Source organism: Otolemur garnettii, unplaced genomic scaffold, assembly GCF_000181295.1.
Source record: "Otolemur garnettii isolate 467f Iridium unplaced genomic scaffold, OtoGar3 scaffold00013, whole genome shotgun sequence".
Lineage (NCBI taxonomy): Eukaryota > Metazoa > Chordata > Mammalia > Primates > Galagidae > Otolemur > Otolemur garnettii.
The window spans coordinates 24361086-24387110 of NW_003852408.1; the positions used below are offsets into that span (position 1 = coordinate 24361086).

The 26025-nt window shown below is 39.9% G+C and overlaps 1 protein-coding gene across 1 annotated transcript in view; it reads left to right on the forward strand.

Moving 5' to 3' along the window:
• The window catches only part of DYTN (dystrotelin), a 61047-nt gene that overhangs the window by 16987 nt on the left and 18035 nt on the right, over positions 1–26025 (forward strand). The window contains exons 4-9 of the mRNA XM_012802129.1: positions 136–221; positions 1405–1505; positions 6031–6102; positions 6343–6506; positions 10416–10527; positions 12089–12237. Coding sequence (XP_012657583.1) covers positions 136–221; positions 1405–1505; positions 6031–6102; positions 6343–6506; positions 10416–10527; positions 12089–12237 — 684 coding nt within the window. The remainder of the gene's footprint in view (positions 1–135; positions 222–1404; positions 1506–6030; positions 6103–6342; positions 6507–10415; positions 10528–12088; positions 12238–26025) is intronic.

The following is a 26025-nucleotide window of genomic DNA, read 5'->3' on the forward strand; positions in this document are numbered from 1 at the left end:
AAAAAAAAAAAAAAAAGCTAGAACTTGTAACACCATGTTAGAAATGCCCCTTAAGAGTCCGAGTGGTTATAAACCTCTGCACCCATAGTAACGCTGGCCTCACCGTTCTTGTCTCTGTGTTTTGTGACCGTGCAGCACAGGAACAGGTTTTCTCCAGCTGGCACCTGTGGCCACTGCCCTCATCGCCCTCTCGGGGGACAGCCCTCATACAAAATACAGAGGTAACAGCGCCGTTTCGAGTGTCCTGAGTGCAGTGACCCCAGACAGCCACCCTGTTACTTTCATCACCCACCCACCCCCATCTCTATTTTTGTTCTTTAGCATGACTTAGGCTTTTATTAAAGAAAAATCTTTAGGATTTGGAGAATCTAGACTTTTTCCAGAGGTGTGCTTTCCAGCCACTCATTTCCTGGTTGTTCTTCCCATTTATTTGTTAGAGATTCTCTAAATGGGAAGCTCCTCACATGTCCATTCACCACAGACGCACTGAATTATTGAGGGGTTGAAATGGGGGATGGGTTCTCCTTACTTGTCAAGCTATCCTCGCTTGGGAGGCCTTCAAAATAGCAAGCAAATAATCAAGAAGATAACTTTGCCTCCCCTTTCCCTTCATACCCACGGAGTGTTACTCCACAGCACACACTCTTGAAAGATACATTGCCAATATTCAATTCAAAAATTCCTTTTTTAGATGGAGCTGGAACATAGTCTTCTCAGAAAAGTATCTCAAGAATGGAAGAAAAAAGTATCCAATGTATTCAGCCCTACTATGAAACTAGTTTATAGCTTTCATATGAAAGCTATAGCCCAATTATAGCCCAAGAATATGGGGAGGAGGGAGAGGAAGGGGAAGGGAAGGGTGAGGGAAGGATGAGTGGTGGGAGGGTGATTGGTGGGACCACACCTGTGGTCCATCTTACAAGGGTACATGTGAATCTTTCTAAATGTAGAATATAAATGTCTTAACACAATAACTAAGAAAATTCCATGAAGGCTATGTTCACCAGTTTGGTGAAGATATTTCAAATTATATATAAAACCAGCACACTGTACCCCATAATTGCATTAACGTACACAGCTATGGTTTAATAAAAAAAATTAGAAAAAAAATTAAAATTCCTTTTTAAAAAATTTCAGATTGATATGAAGAGAGAAATGATTAGGTTACATTGTTTGTGTTTATTAGGCAAAGTCCACGTTGTAGCTGAGCCCTTCACCCAGGAGGTGCGCCATGTACCCTACGTTGTGCCCATTTAGTGACAGCACATCAACCTCCCCCCTTTTCCTCCCCCCATTTGAATGTAGTTGTGTTTTCCTCTGTGTGGGAATGCAGTTGTTCATCTGATTTCATGTTAGTGTTGAGTACATTCAATTTAAAATTTCCTTTTCCCTTTACTTGTCTAGCTCTTTTTCAGCTCTATGCAGAAACTAGCAGAGGAGGTTATGATTCTGGGTTACGCATGACTCGAAGGGTTTTCAGAAACCTGCTAACAGACCTACAGCAGGTAAACCCCTGATACTTCAGAATGCTAAGCTTGTTTCAGTTACATTAGCCACATGGATTGTTAAAGAATCTGGTGTTCACAGCGTCAGTTCTACCTTTATGTAGCCCTCCAGGGAACCTCCCTGCTCTATAGCCACTGCTGTCAGCTGCGCAGACCCCGGTCACTTCAGCCTCACCTGTTGCCATTGCCTCCTAACTGGCAGCTCCAGCTCCAGCCTCCCCCTTCCTTAACTCTTCTTCCACACTGCAGCCAGAGACCTCTCCAAACTGCAAACCTGAGCCATAGCTGAAATTTCTTGTTGGCCATTCACATCTAAAGAATAAAGCCTCAACTCCTTAGCACTGCAAGCAAACAAAGCTTTCCTGATTTAACCCAAACCTTCTCCTTTAAAAAAGAAGTAGAATCCCAATTCTTATACAAATATAAAATGAACGTGTGTCCAAAAATATAATTCACGAATTAAATGTAATCACCTACATAGTGCAAGATGTTACTAGTCCAAAGTGTGTGTGTGTGTTGGGGGGAGGCAAAGAATAAATTGATAGATTAGAAATAATCAAGGAAATTTGCAAGTGGATGCAAAATTGGCTTGAGGAAAAGGGAAGATTGTCCCTTCACCTGGACAGAATTGATGTGCATGTCTACAGACAAGAACTATTTGCATTGCTTTCATTTGTCCACCTCTATAGAATTGTAAAATAGCCCAAACAATGATGCATGTTTCTACAGGTTCAGGTTATCATCATTCAAACGATAATTCAGTACTCTCTTTTGCTTATTCTAAAGTGTTTAATTTTTCCCTACACTTTTTGTACCCTTTTCACTTCTGCGTAACCAAAAGCCTTACTGTGTCTGACTCCTGCAGGTCCATTTCCCCACAACACCATTGCCTATCCTTTCTCTTGCTAACACTGCTCATCTGTCAAGATCATTCAAATACTAGTCACCACCTTGCTCAAAGCTTCTTTAACTCCCAGTGCATAACTTTGTTATCGCTTGTGTCAAACTGCCCTAGCTGCTTCCCCACTAGACGGTTTTCTCAAGAGTAGGAATTGAATCGCATTTATCTTTATAACCCAGCGCCTTGAACAGTGCCTGATACTAAAAGCTTCAACAAATGATTAATGAATGTGCAGATGAAATGCAAGATTCAATACTCAAATCGTTATGAGGTCCCTCGTTTCCTGTGTTTCAAGAGAGTGTGAAGTTGATGCTGTTTTTGTCCTTACTAGGCGAAGGAATTTAACCTCCTGAAAGTAAATATGTTTCTCAAATGTTTTGAAAGAATGTAGAGATAAGAAGAAATATCAAAATCTGTAGGCCAGCTGGTATGATTTAGGAAAACCTATCCAAATTACCCTCACTTTGATTTGGTCTCAATATTTTATATTCATATTAATTATAATTAACATTTAACTTAAATTCTAAACACTATTTAAAGTGTTCATTTTTTCTATTTTCAGAATATTACACACATTTTGGTTACACAGTTTGCTTTTGTATATTTTAAGTCAAGGTTACAATTGGGCCTGTCACCCAGCAAGCGTGCAAGGTACCTGTGTGACGTACCCATGAGGTGGGAACCTACCCGTCCCTTCTCCCCCCTTCCCACCCGCTTGAATTTTACTGAATTTTGCTTTCCTATGAGCACAAAAAGTGATGATCAACTAGTTTGATTTAGTGTTGAGTACGTGTGGTGTCTGTTCTTGCCGTACTTCACTTAGGAGAATGGTCTCCAATTCCATTTAGGTTGTTATGAAAGATGCCAGATCACCATTTTTTTTTTTTTTTTTTTTTTGCTGAGTAGTACTCCACTGTATACATACCGCATTTTTTTGATCCATTCATGAATTGATAGGCACTTGAAAAGATGTTAATATTTCTTAAATAGAGCAGTGATTTCTTTTGAACTTAAAATGCTGAAACATCAGACGTCAGTTACTGTCGCACATGGATCCCACCACCAGTTTTCTGCTCAAACCCAGGCATTTCTCAGGGAGCCGCCACAACAGGAGCTGTTCCCCAACAATTCCACATCACACGGCTTGGGATGGCAGGGTGCTCAGGAGGGTGGGGCAACTATCCACTTGTGTATGGAATCAGACCCGTCAAACTAATGTGTTTAGATAGCAGATGTGATGAAAGGAGATGGACTGAGGGGGGATTTTCTTTATCCTGCAGAATTCTCTGTGCTCTCCTTCTGACTGCTTGCTCCAACAGGCCCTAAAAATCTACCCTCTTCCAGGCTCAACTGGGGTCAATGAGCTACCAAACTAGCAGCTCCCATAGCACTTCACCCCCACCCTTCCCACACTCCATGTATTACTGTGCCCCTGAGACTGATTCTCCTGTTGGGAATTGGAGCTTGGCACAGCCCGTTATCATCCCATTGACTTCCATTACAGACTCAGAGATGGATTCCCACAGAAAATTCCAGGCCCTACCACGTGATTCAAATCCTCCCCCAAGTGTCATAATTACTATTTCAAGTGGTGTTCTGCCTGGGCCAGCAAACCATCTAGCCACAGTGCATTCTTCCGAGAACACCTGCAAGAAATTAGTCTAATAGGCAATTTATCAGCAAAATCTTTTATGCACAAATTTACAGGCAAAACTGTGGGTTATTCCTGAAGTGAATTTTCTTTTCACTGGTATCAGAATCATGGTGAGTTGAACGTCTCTTATATACCTCCCTTACTTTATAATTGATGTGAAACTCCTCTCCCCGGCCTCAAGGACATCAAGGTGAATGTTGAATTAACACAAAGGTCTAAGTAAGTAGTCCAGTTAGTTCATCAGCACTCACAGGGCAAAAGATGAGTAATGAGTTATTTTTTCAGACAAAGGCCAAATAACATAGCGAGTAGTTACTTAAATGTGACTGGTGGGGTTATTTCCAATTTTAAGTACAAGCCATCTTGTCACTATTATGCAAATGTTTGTTGACTTCTGCCTGGCTAATTGTCAGCAAAGAGGTTCTAAGTGCCACTTTCCTGATTAGAAGAATGTTTATTCGAGTTGATGGACTCAGCAGGAGGTCTTTGAGATTACTTCTGAGCTTGCCGGCAATGCCTGCTGACAGCTTGTGCTGCAGAAGACATCAGACAGGAAATTAGGACCCGTGACCGAAGGGGAATAAGTGGAAGTGACAGGTACATGTATCTGGGCATATAGATGATGTCAGAGCCAAGTCTCTGGCCGTCTTGGCAGTCACAACAGGTTCTTAGCCCCTTAATTGAACTCCGTATGGTGGCTGTGGTTGGAAGATGGAAACCACTGAGTGAGGGAGTGCAGGCTGAGCTGCTGTTGGAATATGTAAGGCCAGGGTGTGACAAGCTGTGTGAAGGCCCTTCTACAAAGGCGAGGACATCCGAGAGGGAGGAGCTAACTTGCTTTTTTGACCTTGAACAAAATATCTTATCTCAATCCCCCTTCATTTTATAAAAATATTTATTTGGCAAATATAAATTGTTGAAGATGTGCAACGTGATGACTTGACGTATATGAACACTGTAATGACTACACATGGTCACAGTCATTAACACATCTATCACCCACCACTCATAGTCACCATTCAGGGCAGGAGTGTGAGGACACCTAAAAATCTGCTCTTGCATCAAATTTCAAGTTAACAATACAATATCATTAATTTATAGCCACCACTCTGTATATTAGACCCCCAGAACGTATTCATCTTATAACTGAGTTTGTACTGTTGGATTAACACCCCCCCGCTTCCCTCAGCCCCCAGCTCCTGGTTTCCATGAGTTCTACTCTGTTTCTATGGGCTTCAGTTTTTTAGATTCTTCATGTAAAATGAGATCGTGCAGTATTTGTCTTTCTGGGCCTGGGTTATTTCACTTAGCATATGGTCCTCCAAGTTCATCCATGTTGTCACAGATGACAGAATTTCCTTCTTAATAAAAGCTAAGTTGTGTTCTGTTGTGTAAGCATACCACATTTTTTTAATCCATTCACTGGTTGACGGACAGAACCTATTTCCATACCTTGATTATTGTTAATAATGTCACACTGAACATGGGGGTGTAGATATCTCTCCAACATACTAATTTCATTCCCTTCTACTCCTTGCTTTAAACAAGGGTAATGACTGCCCTACCTTAGGGACTGGCATTTGAGAGTGTTTGAAAAGGTTTTCCTCAAAATCCCTCTAAACTTGAAGACAGCATCATTGTGATCTGTATTTTATAGGTGAACAAGGGCAAAGAAATTTAAAATCATTTGGGATCGTAAGAAGGCAGACAGTCCCTTTATCACCCCATTGCCTCTTTCCTCAGCCTCCTCCATTTTCTTATTCCCACTGGTTCATTCATTGTGTCCACCCAGGCATTGCAGAAAACCCACGCATATCTTCTGCTTGCTTGTATTAAGACTTCATCTGGCTTCAGACACCAGTTGGTTACTAGTGACACCATCGCTGTGAGCACCGTCATTCAGGTGTGCTGATTCTGAGGCCACATCTTTCCCCATTTCCTAACAACTGACATGAGGTTGCCTCTTACAGATCCCAACTGTCGTGGGGGAGAGTCGTGCTCTGTGCTCTGTGGAAAGTGCCACCCGCAGCTGTTTCCAAGGGGTGAGTGCCAGGCACATCTTCCTGGAGGTGGGGGCAGACCCACTGGAAGAATTTGGTGATGGATTTAAATTACAGTCCTGTTCCACACAGCCTCTAAGACAACCAAATTTAGCAAGTAGACTTATCTTTGTCTTTTCATACGATAGGCTTCTTCTTCAGTAGAGCTGACAGACGTAGAAAAGAAGATGAAAACACAGAAGGAGACCTGAAACCACATCTCTGTGTGCCCTTGCTCTTCAGGTATTAAGCCCAACAATCAAGGAAGAGAAATTTCTATCTTGGGTGCAGTCTGAACCCCCCATCCTCCTGTGGCTGCCAACCTGCTACCGATTATCAGCCACTGAAATGGTCACTCACCCTGTCCGGTGCAGCGTCTGCAGGACCTTTCCAATCACAGGACTGAGGTACAGTCATCATTAGTACTGTGTGTATGGTCATTCTTCAAGTGGGTCTAAAATTGGAGCTGCCATCTCTCCAAATTATTTTGAGGAGTGATCCTTCTCATACATACATCTGGAGTGCAGATAACATTTTGAACTCAAGGCCAGGCGTGGTGGCTCACTCCTGTAATCCAGCACTCTGGGAGACCCAAGTGGGTGGATTGCCTGAGCTCAGGAGTTTGAGACCAGCCTGAGCAAGAGTGAGACCCCATCCCTAAAAATAGCTTGGCATTGTGGTGGGCACCTGTAGTCCCAGCTACTTGGGAGACTGAGGCAAGAGGTTTGCTTGAGTCCAAGTGTTTGAGGTTGCTATGAGCTGTGATGCCACAAGCACTCTCTTGAGGGCAATGAAGTGAGACTCTGTCTCAAAAACTTTTTTTGAGAACTCAGTAATTTTCTGCGTGAGGCATTCTGGTTGATAATAAATTTTATTTTCTCTTTCTACAATAAATGGAATATTACATTTTTCTATAAGGATTACTACATGTCCTACACTAGGCCAGGTACAGAATCAACTTTACAATTATAAAAAACACAATTTTTCCATTTAAATATTTGTTCAAAATTGTTGTGTATAAAATAAAGAAGATATTACACCTATACTATAGATGACAAAAATTGAGTCTCAAAGAGTTTGAATGACTTTCTCAAGTCACCCAGAATAATAGCAAAGGCAGAGGGTAGGACATGCCATACTTTAAGTTTAGACTCTGTCCCTATCTTCTGAGAATGAGACTAAACTCCTTAGAAATGCCTCTGTGTGAACCCTCTTTCCTCTTAGACATCCAAGGCAATGTATAAGTGTCATCCATACAGACAGCTGACTGACCTGGGCAAGGCTTTTAACCCCTCTGGACCTCAGTTTCTTTTTAAGTAACATGGGCTAGGTAGATCAATAATATCTGAGGCTTCTTTTAGCCCTGACCTTCTGAGTCTATTAAAAGTTGCCTGGATATACTATAATCCAGGCTTTTCTGGCTCTTGGAAAACTCATGCAATAGCTTTGGTTTTAATGAGATCTTTCAAGTCATTTTAGAGAAACAGCCTTCCCAAGTCTGCAGGCAGCAAAAAAAGCACAAAGACTTGACCTTCGAGAGAAAGAAAAAAGGTACAAAGACCATAGATTGTCCCTAATCTAAGATTGAAATTCTAGAAAGAGATGTCCCATTTTTGCTCAGTGATAGTCATATAGGGCTGAGATGAGATTAGGTGAAAATCTGGGCTCTGTGCTGGTAATACATTGGCAACAGACTGATCTCATTACTCAGATGACAATGTTTCTCATATGCTTCCTACACCTGTAGGTAGTTTTGAAGCATAAAGGCACAAATTCAAGGGCAGAGCCAGAATACCATCCTAGCCACATGGGCTGTGGCCATATGATAACGCTGGACAAAGCTGCCAGCACATATGGCTCATCAATAATCTTTATTAAAAGCATCATATTATGTTGTACACTTCACCTAAAAAGCGAGGGTTTTCCCACTTAATGTATGTTAAATAATTTTCAAATCTTTAAAAAAAATTTGCAAGGTCAGGAGAGTTTACTGGTTCTATTTTTCCTTTTGAAGAAACTAAGTTATCCATTCAACTAATGTTCATTGAAAACGTACTATGTACAGCGTCCTCCCAAACAGTGAGCTAAAGTTTCCAAACCAGCTATTAGTACTGCCAGATTGATGGCAGCAGGTGAGTTCAAACTCAAGCCTCGCGCCTTGGTGGTCTGTTCTAGTGGCTAAAATAGCAGGCTGGCAATGCAGATGGCATATGGTGCTTTACTAAATGGTTACTCACTACATACTTGTGTAACTTTGTACAAGTTCCTTAAAATCTCTTTGTTTCCTCATCTGTAAAGAATGATAATAGTAAGAATACCTGAAAGGATTTCCATGGAGATCAACTATGTCTACAAGTGTACACTCCCTGCACATAGAAAGTGCTCAAAATGTTAGCTTCTATTATAGTCAATCCACGGTATCTACTACAGATTAATATCCTGCCTTGGGACTCAGGGTTGAAAGTACAACAGTGAACAGGGTGGCTGAGGATGGGTCTCACCACTTATATGTCCTCCTGCTCTGCCTCTAAATGACTTTGGTCCAGACCATCCAGATCTTCTGTCATCTGGCATCAGTTTTCCAAAGTTTTTTTTCCCCTTTGTTCTTCTGGGTAATTAGCAGGTCTGAGAGAGCTGACATCCTCTAAACCAGTGGATCCCAACCTGTGGGTCGCAACCCACAGGAACTTTATTAAAGCGTCGCGGCATTGGGAAGGTTGAGAACCACTGCTCTAAACCTTCCTCCTCCATCCCTGTCTCCTTTGCCTCACTCCTCCTCCTCTTTCTACCAGGGATTCCCTTTCTTCAATTTCTAGCCCGGGCTTCGATGCACAGCATGAGTCTCTCTTCTTCCATGAAGGCTTTTCAGACCTGACCAGCCTACTGGGATCTCACCCTCTGCCTCTTTTATAGCACCAATTTTCCATTGGCACTTAAGCTCCCATTCCCTAATCTTGTTAGTTACTACCTCAAGCTTCCATGTCACATTCTTGCAGCAAGATAGGAAATTTAAAGAGCATCAGAATCATTTGTAGCATTGGAATTGTATGTATTTTGTGCCTTTTAAGACAGAGGTCGAAGACTCAGATGCTTACAGGGTAAGACATGTCATACACATGAGGGAAGCAGGCCGGGTAGGGCTGGTGACCAGCTCAGAGAGTACGTGTGCAGCCTAAACAGAGTGCAGGTAGTCCCCAGGTTACAAACAGAACAGGTTCTCTAGGTCTGTTCTTAAGTTACATTCGTATGTAATTTGGGATAGGTACATTATTTACCCATTGCCTGTAATAGTCTCCATTCATAAGTGTGAGTTGTACACAAGTTAGATGTTTGCAACTTGGGGACAGCCTGTAGCTGCCACCTTGTCCTCACCAACTGTTGCCTTTGATGAAGACAGTGCCACACATACTGCAGTTAGAGAATTAAAATATCAGAAATAAATGTATAATACCTGATACTTTACAGACAAAAAGCATGATCCCATTCAAATAGCCACAAAGTCATGAGCTGATGACTGCTGTGTCCCGCCAGCCCTCCCTTGATATCACAGTATTTTCCTGAGTGTTATAAAACCCCCCACCTTACCAGAGTACCTCAAGATTCTCTCCGCTTCTTCTAACCACAGGCAGTTTAGGGTTGTGAATGTTAAGAGAAGAAAATCTCCAATGTTGATGTGCCAAAAAATGTGGGTGTTGTGGCCACTGAGCTTTGGGCTGGTGAGGGACTCCCCTCCTCTATTTCTTCCCTATATACAAACTTCTAGAAAAGGCAAAAAAAAAAAATTTTTTTAATTCTTTGCCTATGGGTTAATTTTCCCTAAGGCCATGTAGGAATATAGGACCAATATTATCATAACTTGCAAATTTTTAAGAAAAATTAGAATCAAATTTTATGGAAATCTTGTTTTTTTTTTTTAAGTTGGCAATTACATTTAAAACATTTGAGTGCTTCTTGCAGCTGTACAAACTGTGATCTAAGGGTTTATCCTAAGGGTTATAGCACACAGTACCCTGTGTATTGAAGGCACTTGGTCTTTTAGAGGAATGAATACCTTCTATACCTTAGTTGGTTGAATCAAAACATATGAATATAATGCCATATAAAAATAGGATCAAAAGAAGATTTCTTTGAGTAAATTAACACATCAGAGTCATTTAACATTCCTATAAAGTTTGGGAGAAACTTTGTAATAACTTGATGGCTCAGACATCTTCTTTATGGTTTGGGGGCACTCATTTTCCACCTGGATATTATACTCATATTCTTTGCTAACCTACTAGTAATGACATAAGCCATATTTCTATTTTAATTGGCAGATACCGCTGTCTGAAGTGTCTGAACTTTGACATCTGCCAGGTGTGTTTCTTGTCTGGTCTTCACAGCAAGTCCCACCAGAAATCTCATCCTATAATTGAGCACAGTGTTCAGGTAACATCTAATGCAATATACCTAACGATTCATTAAACAGGTAGCAGGAACTGTTAAACATTAAAAAACCTTCCCTCCAGCGAAACCTCAGATTCTGCTCCTGCCACACAATAAGACAAAAGAAGTGGCAACTCAACCTTAAGTATCTCTCAGTATAAACATGTCCTCTTTATATTGTAGGTTTTCTTTTAGAGAGAGGTCTCACTGTGTTGCCCAGGCTAGACTGAAACCCCTGGGCTCAAGTGATCCTCCCTGCGTTAGCCTCCCAAGTTGCTGAAACTATAGGTGCACCCCACTACATTGTGGGTTTTTATAAAAGGTCTTAGGGATGAGAAAAGACAAAATAGAGTCCAGTAGAAAGTCACTGGTCCTATACCAGGTGCTGGAAAGTATCTGTGAGGAGTTGGAGGGAATGGCATTGCATTGGCAATGGTTATAAATGGAAAAGAAAGTGTTCTGACATGGTAAAAATGATGTAGTCAGACTTCTAATTATTGGTATATTTTTGGAGAAGTTTTCTCTTTTAACAAGTCTTTTCCTGAGTCTTAAATTTTATATTTTCTTAAGGAAAAAACAAAGATCTCACTTTTGACTGAAGAGTATATAACTGAGATTCCACAGTCATCTTTCAGAATCTGTGAAAGAAAATTATGAATACCCAGCAAGTGAATTTGATTCTTCTTAAGAGGAAAGAAAAAATAAAATAGTAAATTTTAAATTTTGCTAATTTTTAAATAAATTAGTAAATTGGAGTGTTTCCCAGAAAGAAGATTTTCTTTTCACCACTAAACTCCTATGCATCAGTTCCTCTGTGCAGATGGCAACTCCCTCAAATACCACAAGAATGAAGGCTGTTGATTAATTACCTTTGCCAAGGATAGTTTTTCCTTGTTCTGTTTTACATGAATGGTCCACAAAAATCAAGTGCTTGGATCCTGTCAGATGATTTCCAGTGGGCATTACTAAACTGTATTGACAGAGATTTCCAAGTTCATGGGCGTAGCTGGGCTATTTCTGTTCAGTCTGGGACTTGTCGGTGTGATAGTGACACCATGTGGTCATTTTGTTATTACACTTTAAATTTTGAGTCCTGAAAATCTTAAATAAAAAAACATCCATCTCATTTCTTCTTTATTTCCTTTTGGTACAGTTCTTAACTTGAGGTGAGTGAATGAAGTTCAGGTGGTCAGTGCATCTGATGAAACTGTATACAGAACTGAATGTCTCAGTGTTTTTCTAGATAAATCTACAAATTAATCACCTGATTCTCAAAGGAATCTACAACCCCAGATGTTTTTATACCCTCTTTTGGCTGGTTACTCGAAGGAAGAGGGCTTATTAATGGAGATGAGGGCATTTAACTTGTGGGTGTATGCTATGTGCATGTCCATACAGAGAGACTGTGAAGAAATTCAGGGAGCAGGAAGTAAGATTATTTTCCTAAAGCCATTTGAGAAATAATTCCAAAAACTCTCATGATGCGCAGTCCACCCGAGTCAGGGTAGAGGACTGTGTGTAGAAGGATCTGAGACATGCTTTCTGTTGGTGGCCCTTCCCGCAGATGTCAGCGAAGGAGAACACAAAACTCCTCCTGAGGTCCCTCAGAAACAACTTGCTCCAGGGGCGCTGGAGGTGGAAAGAAGCTATGAAAAGGCAGTGGCTGCTGGACCAGGTGAATCCGAAGGACAAGGCTGACCACACGAAGGCCAGGTGAGGATCTCTGAGTGACAATCCTACAGAGGGGCAGCCCCTGGGCCCTGGATACTGGGACACTCGGCCAGAACAGAGCACAAGCCGACGTCTCTCTAATGCTGATGATGCAGAGGCAACATGAGGGAGACATTGAGACACTTTTTCCCCCTAGAAAATTTTAAAGTAGAACGACAAGGCAACCGTGCCTTTCAGTGATCCATCCAGTTGTTTAATTTCTACAACTAAAAGCATCAGAAAGACACAGAAGATTTAGAAGATTCTTAATATTAGAAGACAACGTAGACTTTTGTTCTATATTCCTAGTTTTTTTTTTTTGAAACCCTAATTCAGAATTAATACTTCATTTAAAAAGGGAAAAGGAAGACAGCCAGTATCTCACCACTCACAGATGAGTGGTGTTCACCTTGAAGTGTTACTAAAACAGGAATTATATTATAGATACAATATTTCATTCTTCTTTTCACCCACATTAAATGGAGAACATGTCCCGTTTCATTAGTTTCCAAAACATCATTTTTAATAGCTTTACTCTCATCCTTATAAGAAAAGTGCCATAATTCGCAAATAATCCCTTATCACTGAACATTTTATTTTCAGATTTTGCCCCTCAAAATTCTACAGTCAACATCCAAATACATGCATTTTCTGCATATTTTTCCTTTTTTTTCCTTTTTCTTTTCTGCATATTTTTATTATTTTATTAAGACAAACACAAGTAAAGTCATTGAATCAAAAATTATGAATTTTGGGGTGGCGCCTGTGGCTCAAAGGAGTAGGGCACCAGCCCCATATGCCGGAGGTGGTGGGTTCAAACCCAGCCCTGGCCAAAAACTACCAAAAAAAAAAATTATGAATTTTGTTAATCTTCAAAATTCAGAATATCAGATTATGCTTCACCCTGCCACCACCTGGATGTGAAGTCACCTGTAACATACCCAATCACCAACCAAAAAAATGACTTCTTAAAGTCTTCATGACCTTAATTTTTGAAATAACACCTCCTTGCAATTTAAAAAAAGCAGAGAGTAAAGGAAAGAGATGCTATTTCTTTGCCTTTATGATCATCACACTTTTGAGAGGAAAAAAACCCACACCCATTGTATTTGTTTGGATAAAAAATATAGTTGTTCAAATCAGACTAATACTCATTTGTTAATTTCGCAGACATCTATCAGGGAACTCCCATCTCAATTCCAGATTTCTGCGTCTGTGGTCATTTTGTTACTTTACAATTTATAGTAATTTAAATATATCTTTATAGTTCTTTAAAGGAGAAGGAACACAATGAACTCACAATTATATATCATTTATTGTCCCTGCATCCTGTGTACCTATCAGGTTGTTATTAATATGAAATTACCATCAGAGAATTTAGTTATCATCTTGAATATATCTGTGATGTAGCACAAAGAATTTAAATTTAAAAATAAAAACAAAGATATTGGGTGCCAATCCATCATTATTCTTCAAGCCAGTTATTATTGATTGATTGATTGATTGATTGATTTTGCAGGGGGTTTTTTGGCTGGGGCTGGGCTTGAACCCTCCACCTCTGGCATATGGGGCTGGCGCCCTACTCCTTTGAGCCACAGGCACGGCTCCAAGCCAGTTATTTTCACCTCTCACTTGGAGACTAACAACAAAACACACCAATCAATCATTGGATTTGTTGGATACTTGAGATCTTACCTAAATCCCTACAGTCTCACAGTCAGAACCCAAAGGTCCATACTCATCCATACTTTCATTTTGTATTTCTTTTGGCCACAGAAGCCAGACTGATCTTTTATACATCTTTAACATAAACATGATGACATTTTTTACCTACTCGTCTCCCCCAAACTTCCATGCCCTCCTTAAATCTCTCCACTGTCTTCCCATTGTTTTTAAGTGAAAAACGAAAAATTGTACCATGACTTAGGAAGCCCTGCTCATTTGGTTCACCATTATAACCTCTGTGGTTTCCTCTATCCCCCAAATACCTCATTCCGCAGTCCTGATTCTGCCCCCACATAAGACTAAGCCAGAGCTATCCCTCCTTAAGCTCTAAATCGTTAAAAGATTTGTCAGTTTATAACTGCACGTTTATTTGCATAATTATCTGGTTACTGACCTGACTGTCTTCCCATTTGGTTAAAAGCTCTACCAAGGAATCTGGCTACTCTCACTCACTCCAACACCTGGTTCCTATAAGTATTTAACAATTCAATCCATAAGCAATTGTGTAGGTTGTGCCTTCAAAATAGATCCAGACTCTGACTAAGTCTTATTATATCCACTGCGACTGCCCCAGGAAACCTCTTTCTTTTGCACTGTTGCAGCAACCCGTTCACTGGTTTCCCTGCTTCCTCCCTGGTCACCTCAATCTACTCCTGGTGCCACAGGCAGGGTGATCCTTTTCAATTTGGGTCAGATCATGTCACTCCTCGAACCATTGGATGAATTTTCATCTTCAAAGACAGCCAAAGTCCTTCCAGTGGTCTTTAGCCTGGCCCTGTAAACTCTGTTCCCCTCTGGCTCTTAGTCCCCTTTTGTACCTCTCCCTGACCTGTCCTGCTGTAGCCTCACAGCTCTCCTTGATGCTCTTTGAATACACCAGGCGAGCCGCCATCGTGGGCTTGGTGCCGCTGCATCATTTCCCTGCAAGGCTTCAGGCTTCACCTCCTAACGACCCACCAAAGGTCTTTGCTCGAATGTTGTCTCTTCCTGACAACCACTTACCATTTCAGTCCCTGTACCCACTCTGGACCTCCCAGCTATCCTTCTTGCCTATACTTTTCTTCACAGCACTTTGTTACCATCTGATATCTCATCTATTTTATTTATTGTTGTGCCCCCTATTATAAAACGTAAGCTCTTTGAGGGGAGGAATTGTCTACTTTCCAGTTTTCCAGTTGTATTGTTGGACTCTATAACAATATCTGAATGTGATGAATGTTCAATAGATGTTTGTTGAATGACAGACAGACTGGATGAATGAATAAGAAAATGGAAGGATGCATGACAGAGGGATTGGTGGATGGGGTGGATAAGGTGGGCTGTGAACTCTTTTAGAATGTAGCATGAAAGAGAGTCACAGGGAGTGTTGAAACAAGGCAGTAAAGTTTTATTGAGTCTGGAACACAGAGACACAGAAGCCTGTCCTCAACCAACCATGTGTGAGTCTATGGGAAATCACTTCCGTTTACCATAATGCAGTTTCTTTATCTGATAACAGGGATTACCTCTCTTCCTACTCCCAGAGTAGCATTTGTGGAGATAAGACAGACAAAGAAAGAAAACTACTAGGGCTATACAAACTAAAGGTTCTTTAAATATCTGTGTGTTATACTCTGTCTACCCTGAATACCATAGGGTTGTTCTTCAAAATAATATTTTATGGGTCTGCCTCGCCACTTCTCATTCACAAGAGAGACCACTTCCAACCCTCTATGAAGTGCTGTAAGCTTTCTCTTTGGTCTTAAATAAAATTTCTCTTTGTTAAAACCTAAATAATAATATTTTATGTAATAATTTTCAGTTTAGCCTAGATTTTGATGAGTTTGAAAATTCCAATTAGTGGCTTATCTAAGAGGAAAGAATATGGAATGTTAATATTTCACAATGTGATAAGAAGCAAAAATACAGGCCTGGATATCTATAAAGTAGGTGCATTAGCACTGACAGTCCTTTGAGAGACAAATGGCTATTGCCAAGTGATAACACTGAGTTTATTCACCAATTCAGCGAACAATCTGCATGGTAATTAGCTGCTTCTCTTTTGATGTGAATTCACTTACTTTACGTTTAATAGTTCACACTAAGATTCTTTCATTTACAAAAGCAGAATTGGAAGCTAGATGCCACAAGTCGTCAATGTTATTAAGTATGTGGGGAAGTTCTTGCAAATATAATAAAGAAAATTAAAATGCTGAAGGACAGAATCACTTCCATTTGCAGCTAATACAATTGTGATGTCCTAAGAAACTCCAAGTAACTCCAGCAAAAACTGGGAGAATTACTAGGCTTAAAATAGGGATGGAAAATAAAATAAATATGTACAAAATTCTTCACTTACACTAGCAACAACCAGATAACATTTTATTAAAGTCTATCAAAAAATTAAAAATATTTATTAAAGTCTCAGAGTACCTGTAAAAATTATTTTTCAAAGAAAAATTTTAATAAAGCAGATACAAGATCCATGACTGATCACAGAAAACAAGTCCTGAATAAGAGAAGAATCATGTAAATTCCTAAATAAGAAGACAAACTTAAGAACGTGCACACTCCCCAAATTTAAACAATTGCTCTTCATTATTTGCAGATACTATATTTATAAATTTGCCTATTTGCAAAAATTTATTTGTAACCCCCAAATCAATACTCATGGTCCTTTTGCAGTATTTGCAGATGTGAGAAGAGTGGCAAAAATTGGAGTTGCTTGATGCACGTGTGCCCAGCACTGTTAAACTGAGCAGTGCTCAGGCTTTGCCTTTTTATTTTAGCTTTACTGTGGACAAGTGTCCTTCTCATGGTCTATTTTGTGTTGCGTTTTCTGCATTTTTGTGCCTTTTCTTGGTGATTTCACCAAGTGTTCCTAAGTATAAGGCTACGATGTGCCTTACTGAGAAATATGTGTGTTAAGTTTCATTCAGCTGTGTCTTATATAGTGTTATTGACCATGTGTTTGACATTAATGCATCAACAATGTATATTAAATAAGATGCCTTTAAACAGAAACACATATGAAATGAGGTTATACATTGATTGGTTGACAAAAACATGGTGACCAGAGACTTGCAGGACCCCAACCTTGTATTTCCCGTAGGACCAATGGTTTATTATTCTCTAATTCAGTGTTTGTGGTGACTACATAGAACTTAGATACTGTGAATAATGAGGATTGACTGTATTTAAATTAATTGCACTTCCAAATAGCATCACAAGATTTTTTAAAATAGGATAAAATAACTCTGAAGATATGTTGGAAGTGTAATTGAATGAGAATAGTAAAATTATAATACTGAAGAATAGTGAGAAGGGCTCCCCTTCAACAAATATTAGAACTTACTATAGAACCACTATATGACCAAGTAATATAGTAATAAAAGGAATAAACATGTAGATCTGAGGATGAAAACACAAAATTTAATAATTGATCCAAGCATATATGAGGAACCAATATGTAATCAAGGTGGTATTTCAATTCAATGGGAAAAGAATGCATAAATGGTTATTCAACTGAAAGAAAATAAAACTAACCCTTATTTTTCTCTGTATACCAACATAATTTCCAAAATTGCTCCTATGGGAAATTCAAATGTAAAAAGCATTTTTAACAAATGTTAGAAAAAAAAATAAGAATGCTGTGGTTGGCGGAAAGTTTCCTAACTAAGCAAGACAGAAAAACAAAATATCTGGAAGGGATAGACAGATGTGTATGACAACATGCAAATAACCTAATAAACAAAATCAAAAAGTAGGCTCTAGACTTAGAAAAATATTTTCAACAAGACAAACTATACTATACAAAGATACCTTAGAAATTGATAAGAAGGCTTGGCACCTGTGGCTCAAGTAGCTAAGGCACCAGCCACATACACCTAAGGTGGTGGGTTCAAATACAGCCCGGGCCTGCCAAACTACAATGATGGCTGCAACCAAAAACTAGCCAGGCATTGTGGTGGGCATCTGTGGTCCCAGCTACTTGGGAGACTGAGGCAGGAGACTTGCTTGAGCCCAGGAGATGGAGGTTGCTGTGAGCTGTGATGCCACAGCACTCTACCCAAGGGCATAGCTTAAGGCTCTGTCTCAAAAAAAAAAAAGAAAAGAAAAGAAAAGAAAAAAGAAATTGATAAGAAAAACTGAAGAAAAAAAAGAAAATGAGAAAGAAGAGGAGGGTAAGGGTAAAGAGGAAACTATGCAAAATACCAAATATAGAAATATACACTCCCAAAGGAGAAATTCCAAATGGCTCTATACACACAGAAAGATGCTCAACCTCACCAGTGGTTGGAAAAATGTAAATTAAAGAAACTAACAATGACATACTATCACTTTACTTATGGGAAAGGCAAAGACTACAATGTATGACAATATCCATGCTGAGGACAAAAGAACAACATACTCTTGAAATTTGGTAGAAGTACAAAAGGCTATAGACTTTTCAGAAAATAAACTGAAAAAATATTCACTTATCCATTCAGTATTTATTGAACACTGTTCTGGGCACATGACATCTGTCAGTGAACAAAAAGAGACTGAGATCTCTGCTCTCATGGAGCTTTCATCCTAGTGGGCAAACCACACAAAGAAAAATAGTATGTACATGACTTATGTAGCATATCAGAAGTATTAAGCACGAAAGTGAAAAAAAGGAGAACTGGATAGAGACTGGAGGAACAGTTGTTGGCAAATTTTTAAAGGGTGATGATAGTTAGCCTCAGTGAGATGGATATTTCACTAAAGGTTGAAGGGGAGGGAGTAGATAGATACCTGAGAAGAGATTTCTTCAGGGGAGGAGAGAGCCAGCACCAGGTGGGAACACATCCACAAGGTCCAAACAACAGTGAGGAGGAGGCCAGCATGTGGGATGAGGAAGGAGAGTGATAAGGGAAGAGGTGAGAGGAGGTGAGGAAGGTGGGGCAGACCTTAAAGGGCCTGATAGGCCAATGTAAGGACTTAAGCTTTTAACTTTGAAGGATTGTGAATAGAGGATCTCACTTAATTTTTAAAACGGTCAGTCTGGTTGCTACCTTGATCATAGACCAAAGGGAGTCAAGAATTAGAAAAGTAAGGTTATATAAACATTTTCCTATATTTTCTTCTAACGTTTCTATTCGGAATTTTTAATTCAAAATTTCAATCCATTTCATCAAGGCTAACTTTTGCTCAGATGGATAGTCAATTCCATGATCTTTTTCCTGCTTAATTAGAATATCAAATTTGCCACATATTAGCTTTCCTTAGATTAATTAATAGAATGTGTAGTCTCGTCCTCAGATCTATGTGTTGGTACTGAACAATTTTTTGTACAATCTTACATTGGTGCTACACAAAACGGTTGTGATGGGTCTATGATAAGTAGAAAGATACAACGAGCATCAACTGACATGGAGGAAGATATAGTTGAAACAGGCTTGTGGGGAAAGATCAGTTTGGGACATGTTAAGGTTGAGAGGTCTCTGAGACATCCACATGGAGATGTTGAGTGAGAAGTGACAATTCATATAGAGACTTCAGAAAAAAAAGGTCTGTGCTAGAGATACAAATCTGGGGTTTGTTGGCATGGTTTTTAAAGCCATGAAACTGTATGAGATCACCAACAAGAAGAGAAGAGGCTGGAGGACTGAGCCCTGGGACACGCCACACTACAAAGTTGGGGAGAAGAACCATCAGCAAGGGAGTCGGAGCAATGGATAAGATGGGAAGAAAACAAAATGAGAAATCCTAGAAGAAAGTGTTCAAGGAAGAGGGCAGAGTGGTCTCCTTCTACTGCTGCTAGGTCAGATAAGGATTGACCCTAGGAGTCAGCAATGGGAACGAGAAGATCACTGATGGCCTCAAAGAGAGCATCCCAGGACAGTGGTAGTAAGAAAAGGCAAACTTACTGTCAGTTTAAGAGAAAATGGGGGCTGAGGAACTGAAGATACCAAGTAAGAAAATGCCCGGGGTTTTTTTGTTTGCTTGTTTGTTTACTGGAATGGGAGTAAGGTTATAGTGTAGGTAGCAGAGGGACTGAAGTTAAGAGAGTGTTTGTTTTGTTGAAAGCTCCAGCATGTTAAAGGAAATGAGTTGGTAGAGGTAAAAACTGATGATTTGGTACAAGAGGGAAGAATTATTGGAGCAACATCATTCAGCAAACAGGTGGTAGGACACAGCTGTGGACAGATAGGCTTGAGACGAGTGGTATATACTAAACATTAAAATATGCACAAGTGTTGCCCAGTGATCCATTTTTAGAACTCTATCTCATAGGCGTGAAAGTACCACTACCTAGTAAAAGAGGATTTTTGCAGCCTGGGCGAGCAGGGCAATAAACCAGAAACAACCTCAGTGTCCTGTGCTAGAAAAATGGTGGAATACGTATGCTAGAAACATACAACAGAACATAATGAATCCCCTTATAAGGTTTTAGCTGCCATCTATTATCCTAGAGGGTAGTCACCATCCTGTCAGAGAAAAAAGCAAGTAGCAGAATAATACATGTGGAATGATCTCGTTTTTGTTTCAAAAACAAATTCAGTATGTATTTGGATGCTTGTAAATGTGTGAGTACAGAAAACGGTTCATGTGTGACCATGCTGACACCATGGATCTCAGCTTTTTGAGCCTCTAGAACGGTGAGAAAATAAAATGGCCATTGTTTAACCCACCCAGTCCTTGATATTTTGTAAGAGCAATTTGGGAAGATTAAGACAGAGTGGAACAACCCCAAGGCATTAAAATTATCTCAGAGGGGTAGGAATAGAGTGTGTCACTACTCAGAAGGTGTGTTACAAAGTAGTTATAGGAGATCTTGTTTTTCTACTCATCTACCCCAAATGCCCAGCCCTTAACAACATAATTAGTATACCGCAGAGTGTCTTGTAGCACTGACAAGTCTCTCAGTGCTCTCAGCGTGTCTTGTAGCAAGTATCACAGTATGTCAAACATGACTGAAGATTTTTCTATCTGTTAGATGTGAAGTTCCTGTATGAGCAGGGAGTTCTCGGCTTCTTCTTGTTGTTGCTTTTATCTGTCATAACTTGAGATGGTAAAATGCTTTAAAAATTGAATTAGGAAAAAACAAAGTGGAACTGTATATAATAGAATAAGCCTGACTTGAAACCAGTTGGGTTTACTCTGTGTTCTTTCAGATTTGACCTGACAAACACACATCCGCACTTGGAACCTCTAATATCTGACCTGGACAAGATGACCCGGGAGATTGTCTGTTGTCATCCCCAAAGTTCTTTGCTTTCTTACATTTAGATTGTCAAGGAGGAGGGAAATGGAATTTTCATTCCTATCGTTGGTTACATTGACTATCAACTAAATTTCCTGGAAAAGGACACGGAGAAAGAAGTTGGGCTACTTTGTGGCTATTTGGGGGATAATTGGCTTCGATATCTGATTGAACATTTTTTTCCGAGGCTTTCCCCAGTGTCATACCTGATGGTTAACTATTGCTATCTCTTCTTACAAAACTCTCTAACAGGTTCTCCACGCAGCACAAGAGTTCTAAAGTACTAACCGATGTGAGGCCAACTAGACCAGTGGAAACAATGTCCTCCAAACTTACACCTGTACCTCAAAGAATTTCTCAGGCTCCACAAACTCCCAGCAGCCCCCATCATCAGGTGAGTGCAAAGGGGAAGGGAACCCATGTGAGTGCACAGGTAACCCAGGCCATTCTGTCGGGAGGTCCAGTGAACCCTTCAATAGCTCGAGGACTCTTTTTGAGAGGTTAATATGACCAAGGAAAAATCTAGTTGTTATTTTTTAAAATAACTTTTTATCCCCAGTCAGAAAGTGCTATATATTTATCACAGAAAATTTGGAAATGTCATAGAAGAACCAAGGACCAAATTAAAATTGTAAACAATTCATTTTATGTCCATTGTTAATATTTTGTGTCTTCCTTCTCTGTAAACATCTTAAATTTAGTTTAAATCACACTGCGGAAATGTATTAATGATACAACTCTCTATCAATGAAGGTGATAGTGTGTTTACTAGGGAGGATGAATAGACAACTTGGGAATGAAAGGATGGGGGAGGACACAGATAGACTTGCAAATGAATCTCTTTGGAAATGAAAATAACCTGAGAGACAGGTATTACCTTTAACATAGGTTGGGCCAGGTCTGTTGTGTCTTGATCTTCATTCTTGCCATAAGGTGGGATAATGGGGGCAGGGGAAGAAAGCTAATTGTCATTCTTTGGGGGTCTATCTGATTTTATGTAGATAGAGGGAAAATCCCTTCCTAGGCCTGATGATCTCTGAGGACCTTTATTTTAAAATACTCTTTCTGCCAAGGAGTCATATTTTAGGATGAAATTTCCTGAGCTCCTTCAGGGGCAACTTATTTTGTTTGGGATGGAACTAGATAAATGGGGGTATTTCTCTAGTGAGGCTCCATCAAATATTATGGTTCTAGTTGTTGGTTTGAGATTATTACTATTATTATTTTGCACTTTTTGACTGGGGCTGAGTTTGAACCCGCCACCTCTGGCATATGGGGTTGGCACCCTACTCCTTTGAGCCACAGACGCACCTGGTTTGAGATTATGTTTAATATGGACAAAGTGCTCTTCTTTTCCTCCTATTTTTTTGGGGGGGGGAGTGGTTTTAAATTTATTTATTTTGAAACCATTTCAGTTTCAATTGGAATGATCAAACATTTTCTCTTACTGGAAGTATTGCATTAATAGATTCTCTAATAGTAAACGTTCTTGGTATTGTTGTAACTAAAAGCTATAGTTGTTTATATTGGATTATTCTTTAAACATAATTTCAATCTTATTAGCTCATATTCTGTTTAGAATTGCAGTAATTACGAATTAGAATATCTCCCCTGCCCCCTGCTCAATGTTGTCTGTGTCAGTTTTGAGCGTTTGAGCTTTAATGGCTACATCAAACAACTGAGTTAGATTTGTCCGTGGGAAAGAAGCCATACTCTGTAAAATAATTTAAAGGAATTTATTCTGAGCCAAATTTGAGGACCGTGACCTTGAGCCACACTTAAGCCTTGAGCACATGGACATGAGGTGGCAGGGTTACAGTTTGATTTTATACATGTTATGGAGACAGAGATTCTAGGTGAGGTCATAAAGCAATACGTAGAAAACATACCTTGGTTTGGCCCCAAAGTGGGGACATCTGGAAGTGGGAAGCTTACAGGTTATAGGTGGGTTTAAAGGTTCTTTAGCTGACAATTGGCTGAAAGTCAGTCTCTGTCTAAAAGACCAGGAGTCAGTGAAAAGGAATACTTAAGATAAAGGATCATCTGTTCATTAGGGACAAAGTACCAGACCCGTGCAGGTGGTTTGATCTGTATATTGAGGGGCTGCAGGGAGGTCTTGCATAGCCTTAGGCCTGTTAGTAAGTCACAAAGGACAGCCCTAAGAAGGGGAGAGGGCGTGATGACTCATGTCTGATTTCCTTTTTCAAGGCTACAAACTCAGTTTTAGGAATCTTCTTGGCCAAAAGGGGGATCCAGTCAGTCAGTTGGTGAGGAGGGAGCCTTAAGATTTTATTTTAGTTCACGTATTTCGTATTTTCCTGTGTCTGAAACAATTTACCTAACATAGGCACTATTTATTTCTTCAACACCTGCCAAAATTCAAGAGCAAAATCCTAGGCACTGGAGCTTTTTTAATATCCAGATAATTTTTTCCATTTCTCCAAGCTCAGTAGTCTCTTCACATTTTCTTTAGTCTTAATTTTCTTGCGGGAATTAGCTACTTGATGAAGATTTTCCTAGTTAGGAGAAGCATTTTAAGTATATCATTTTACTTCTGTTTTAGGTCTTCACATTTCCATTTTAATTCAACCCAAATATGCTCCACTTTAATCCCAAAAGAAAAAAGTCATTTTGTAGCTAAAGGATCATACCAAATAAGCACATAAGTGCTAAGAAAATCTATCATATTCTCAAAATACATAACTACCCATCTTTGAACTATTTTTTATATAATCAAATGCACAACTTTTCCTGAAGCGGGAAAGACCAGATTAATTGGCTGTTTGTAAGGATAAAGTCCATTGTAAGTTTTCCATCCCTGTAAGGACTGTGGCAACAGTGGTGTACTGCTGTACATTATTAATTAAAGTGTACTTTATATTACTCCTTTGTGGCATATCTTAGAAGACTCAGTAGTGATGTTCTTAAGGACACAAAATCTATCCTCACCTGTAGGTGAGCAACATGAATTTTATTTTGTCTTTTGCCCCCAAAGATTTGGCAATTCTAACCCAAATAATGTCTGCCACCTCTACTATGCAAACAGTGAACTATGTTATTCCCTGCCTAGTGACACAGTTCAGCTTTGAGGGGCCTGTTCTTAAGGTAGGTTGCATTCAACCCTGATATCTTTAAGTTACTCCAGCTCCACGGATAAGGGCTCTGTCCAGGACCTCTGTAAACAGCTAACATTCCCTTCTGTCCATAGGGCCTTCACTTGCCAACTCAGCGTTGTAAGATTTTATGTTATCTAAAAAGAAGGCAAACCAGAGCATCCAAATGTAAGAAAAATGTTTAGGAATTTTAAAAGGAAGATATCATAGAGGAGGGTGAAGACGAATGAGGGAAGGAACTTTAAAAAAGATCCCAGTGAAATATTATCATCAAAGGGATTAAAAGGGTCATCTTTTTTAAAAAGTGTACATTCTGGCCCCTATGCCTCTTTGCCTACTTGCTCTGGCAGCGGAGGCTGGTTTGCTGTCTGTGGTGAATGTATCTTTCTCTTCGCTGTAAACCTACCTTTCTCTTCCTCAGTAAATTTTATTTCATGCGTTCCTTAAAAAAATAAAAAATGAGGATAGCGCCTGTGGCTCAAACACGTAGGGTTCTAGCCCCATATACCAGAGGTGGTAGGTTCAAACCCAGCCCCAGCCAAAAACTACAAATAAATAAATAAATAATGAAAGTGCACATTCTGCAAATACTTTATCATGTTTTCAGTCAGCTGTTTATTTGCCCTCACACGCGTAACTCCACTTGCAGGCTTGGCCTCACTCATTGTGATCAGTACAGTCTGATCTTAAGGAAGGTCTTCAGACTGTGACCATCTGTAATATTTACTAATCACCAAAGATAGAGTTCCTGCATTGCAGTTGTTTGAGGGAGCAACGCGAGTGGAGAGTAAGTCTCATGACTGTTGCAGCCTCACCAGGTTCATTGCCAACGCCTCGAAACAGCAGGGCTTACAGCAGAGAAAGGGTTTAATATCCTTTCAACCATCCAATTGATAAGGGAGGAAATTCTCAAATCCATTTCCCTAAGAATTTGGGAGAAAGGGTTTTAAAACATAGTTTGGTGGGCAAAGAGCTAGCCGATTAGGTCTGCTAATTGGCTGGTCCAAGGCAGAACCACACAGTGTAGATACCTCGTCTTTGCTGAGTCAGATCTTGAGTGGGGGTTGAAGTACCAATTGAGTCAGTTCCTTTGTATGGGTCACGGGTCTCTGTGGGTCAGGCATTCCATGGGGATGCAGGGCCTAGAAGATATTTCAAAAACTAGCCCTAGGTTTCACAAGGGTGACATTACAAGAACAATGAATAAGAGTCTTTATGACCATCAGCTATATGACTCCTGAGTAGTAAGCAATTTTAAGAAAGTAAGCTAGGGAACAATGGTTAGTTATACAGGGTGGCCATAAAGTTCATGTGCAAATCAAAATAGTATGCAATTATAGCCACCCTGTCTATATAGAAACGTGTGTGTGTGTGTGTGTGTGTGTACTTATATCTCCTACCACAGGTCCCACCTGTGGCCTTTTATGAATTTTATAAAGGTGGTGTCACGACCACACAGTGACGAGTGGCTTCTGCACTTGCTTCTCTGTGGTGTCCTTTTAGGCCTGTGTGCCTTTTATTCATCAGCAACTGTAGATCAGGCCACTTGGTGACACCCACCATGGGATATCTGCCAGGATTCAGAATTCACACTGCAGGGCTCAGCAGAGAGCTGGACCAACAAGTGAGGACAAGTCAAAGCTAATTCCCACTTCAAATAAAAGAGGAGACACCTTTTCACTTTAACAGTTATTTGTTCTGGGGAAAGAAATTTAAAAATGGTTTTGCTATTTCTGTTTTGCT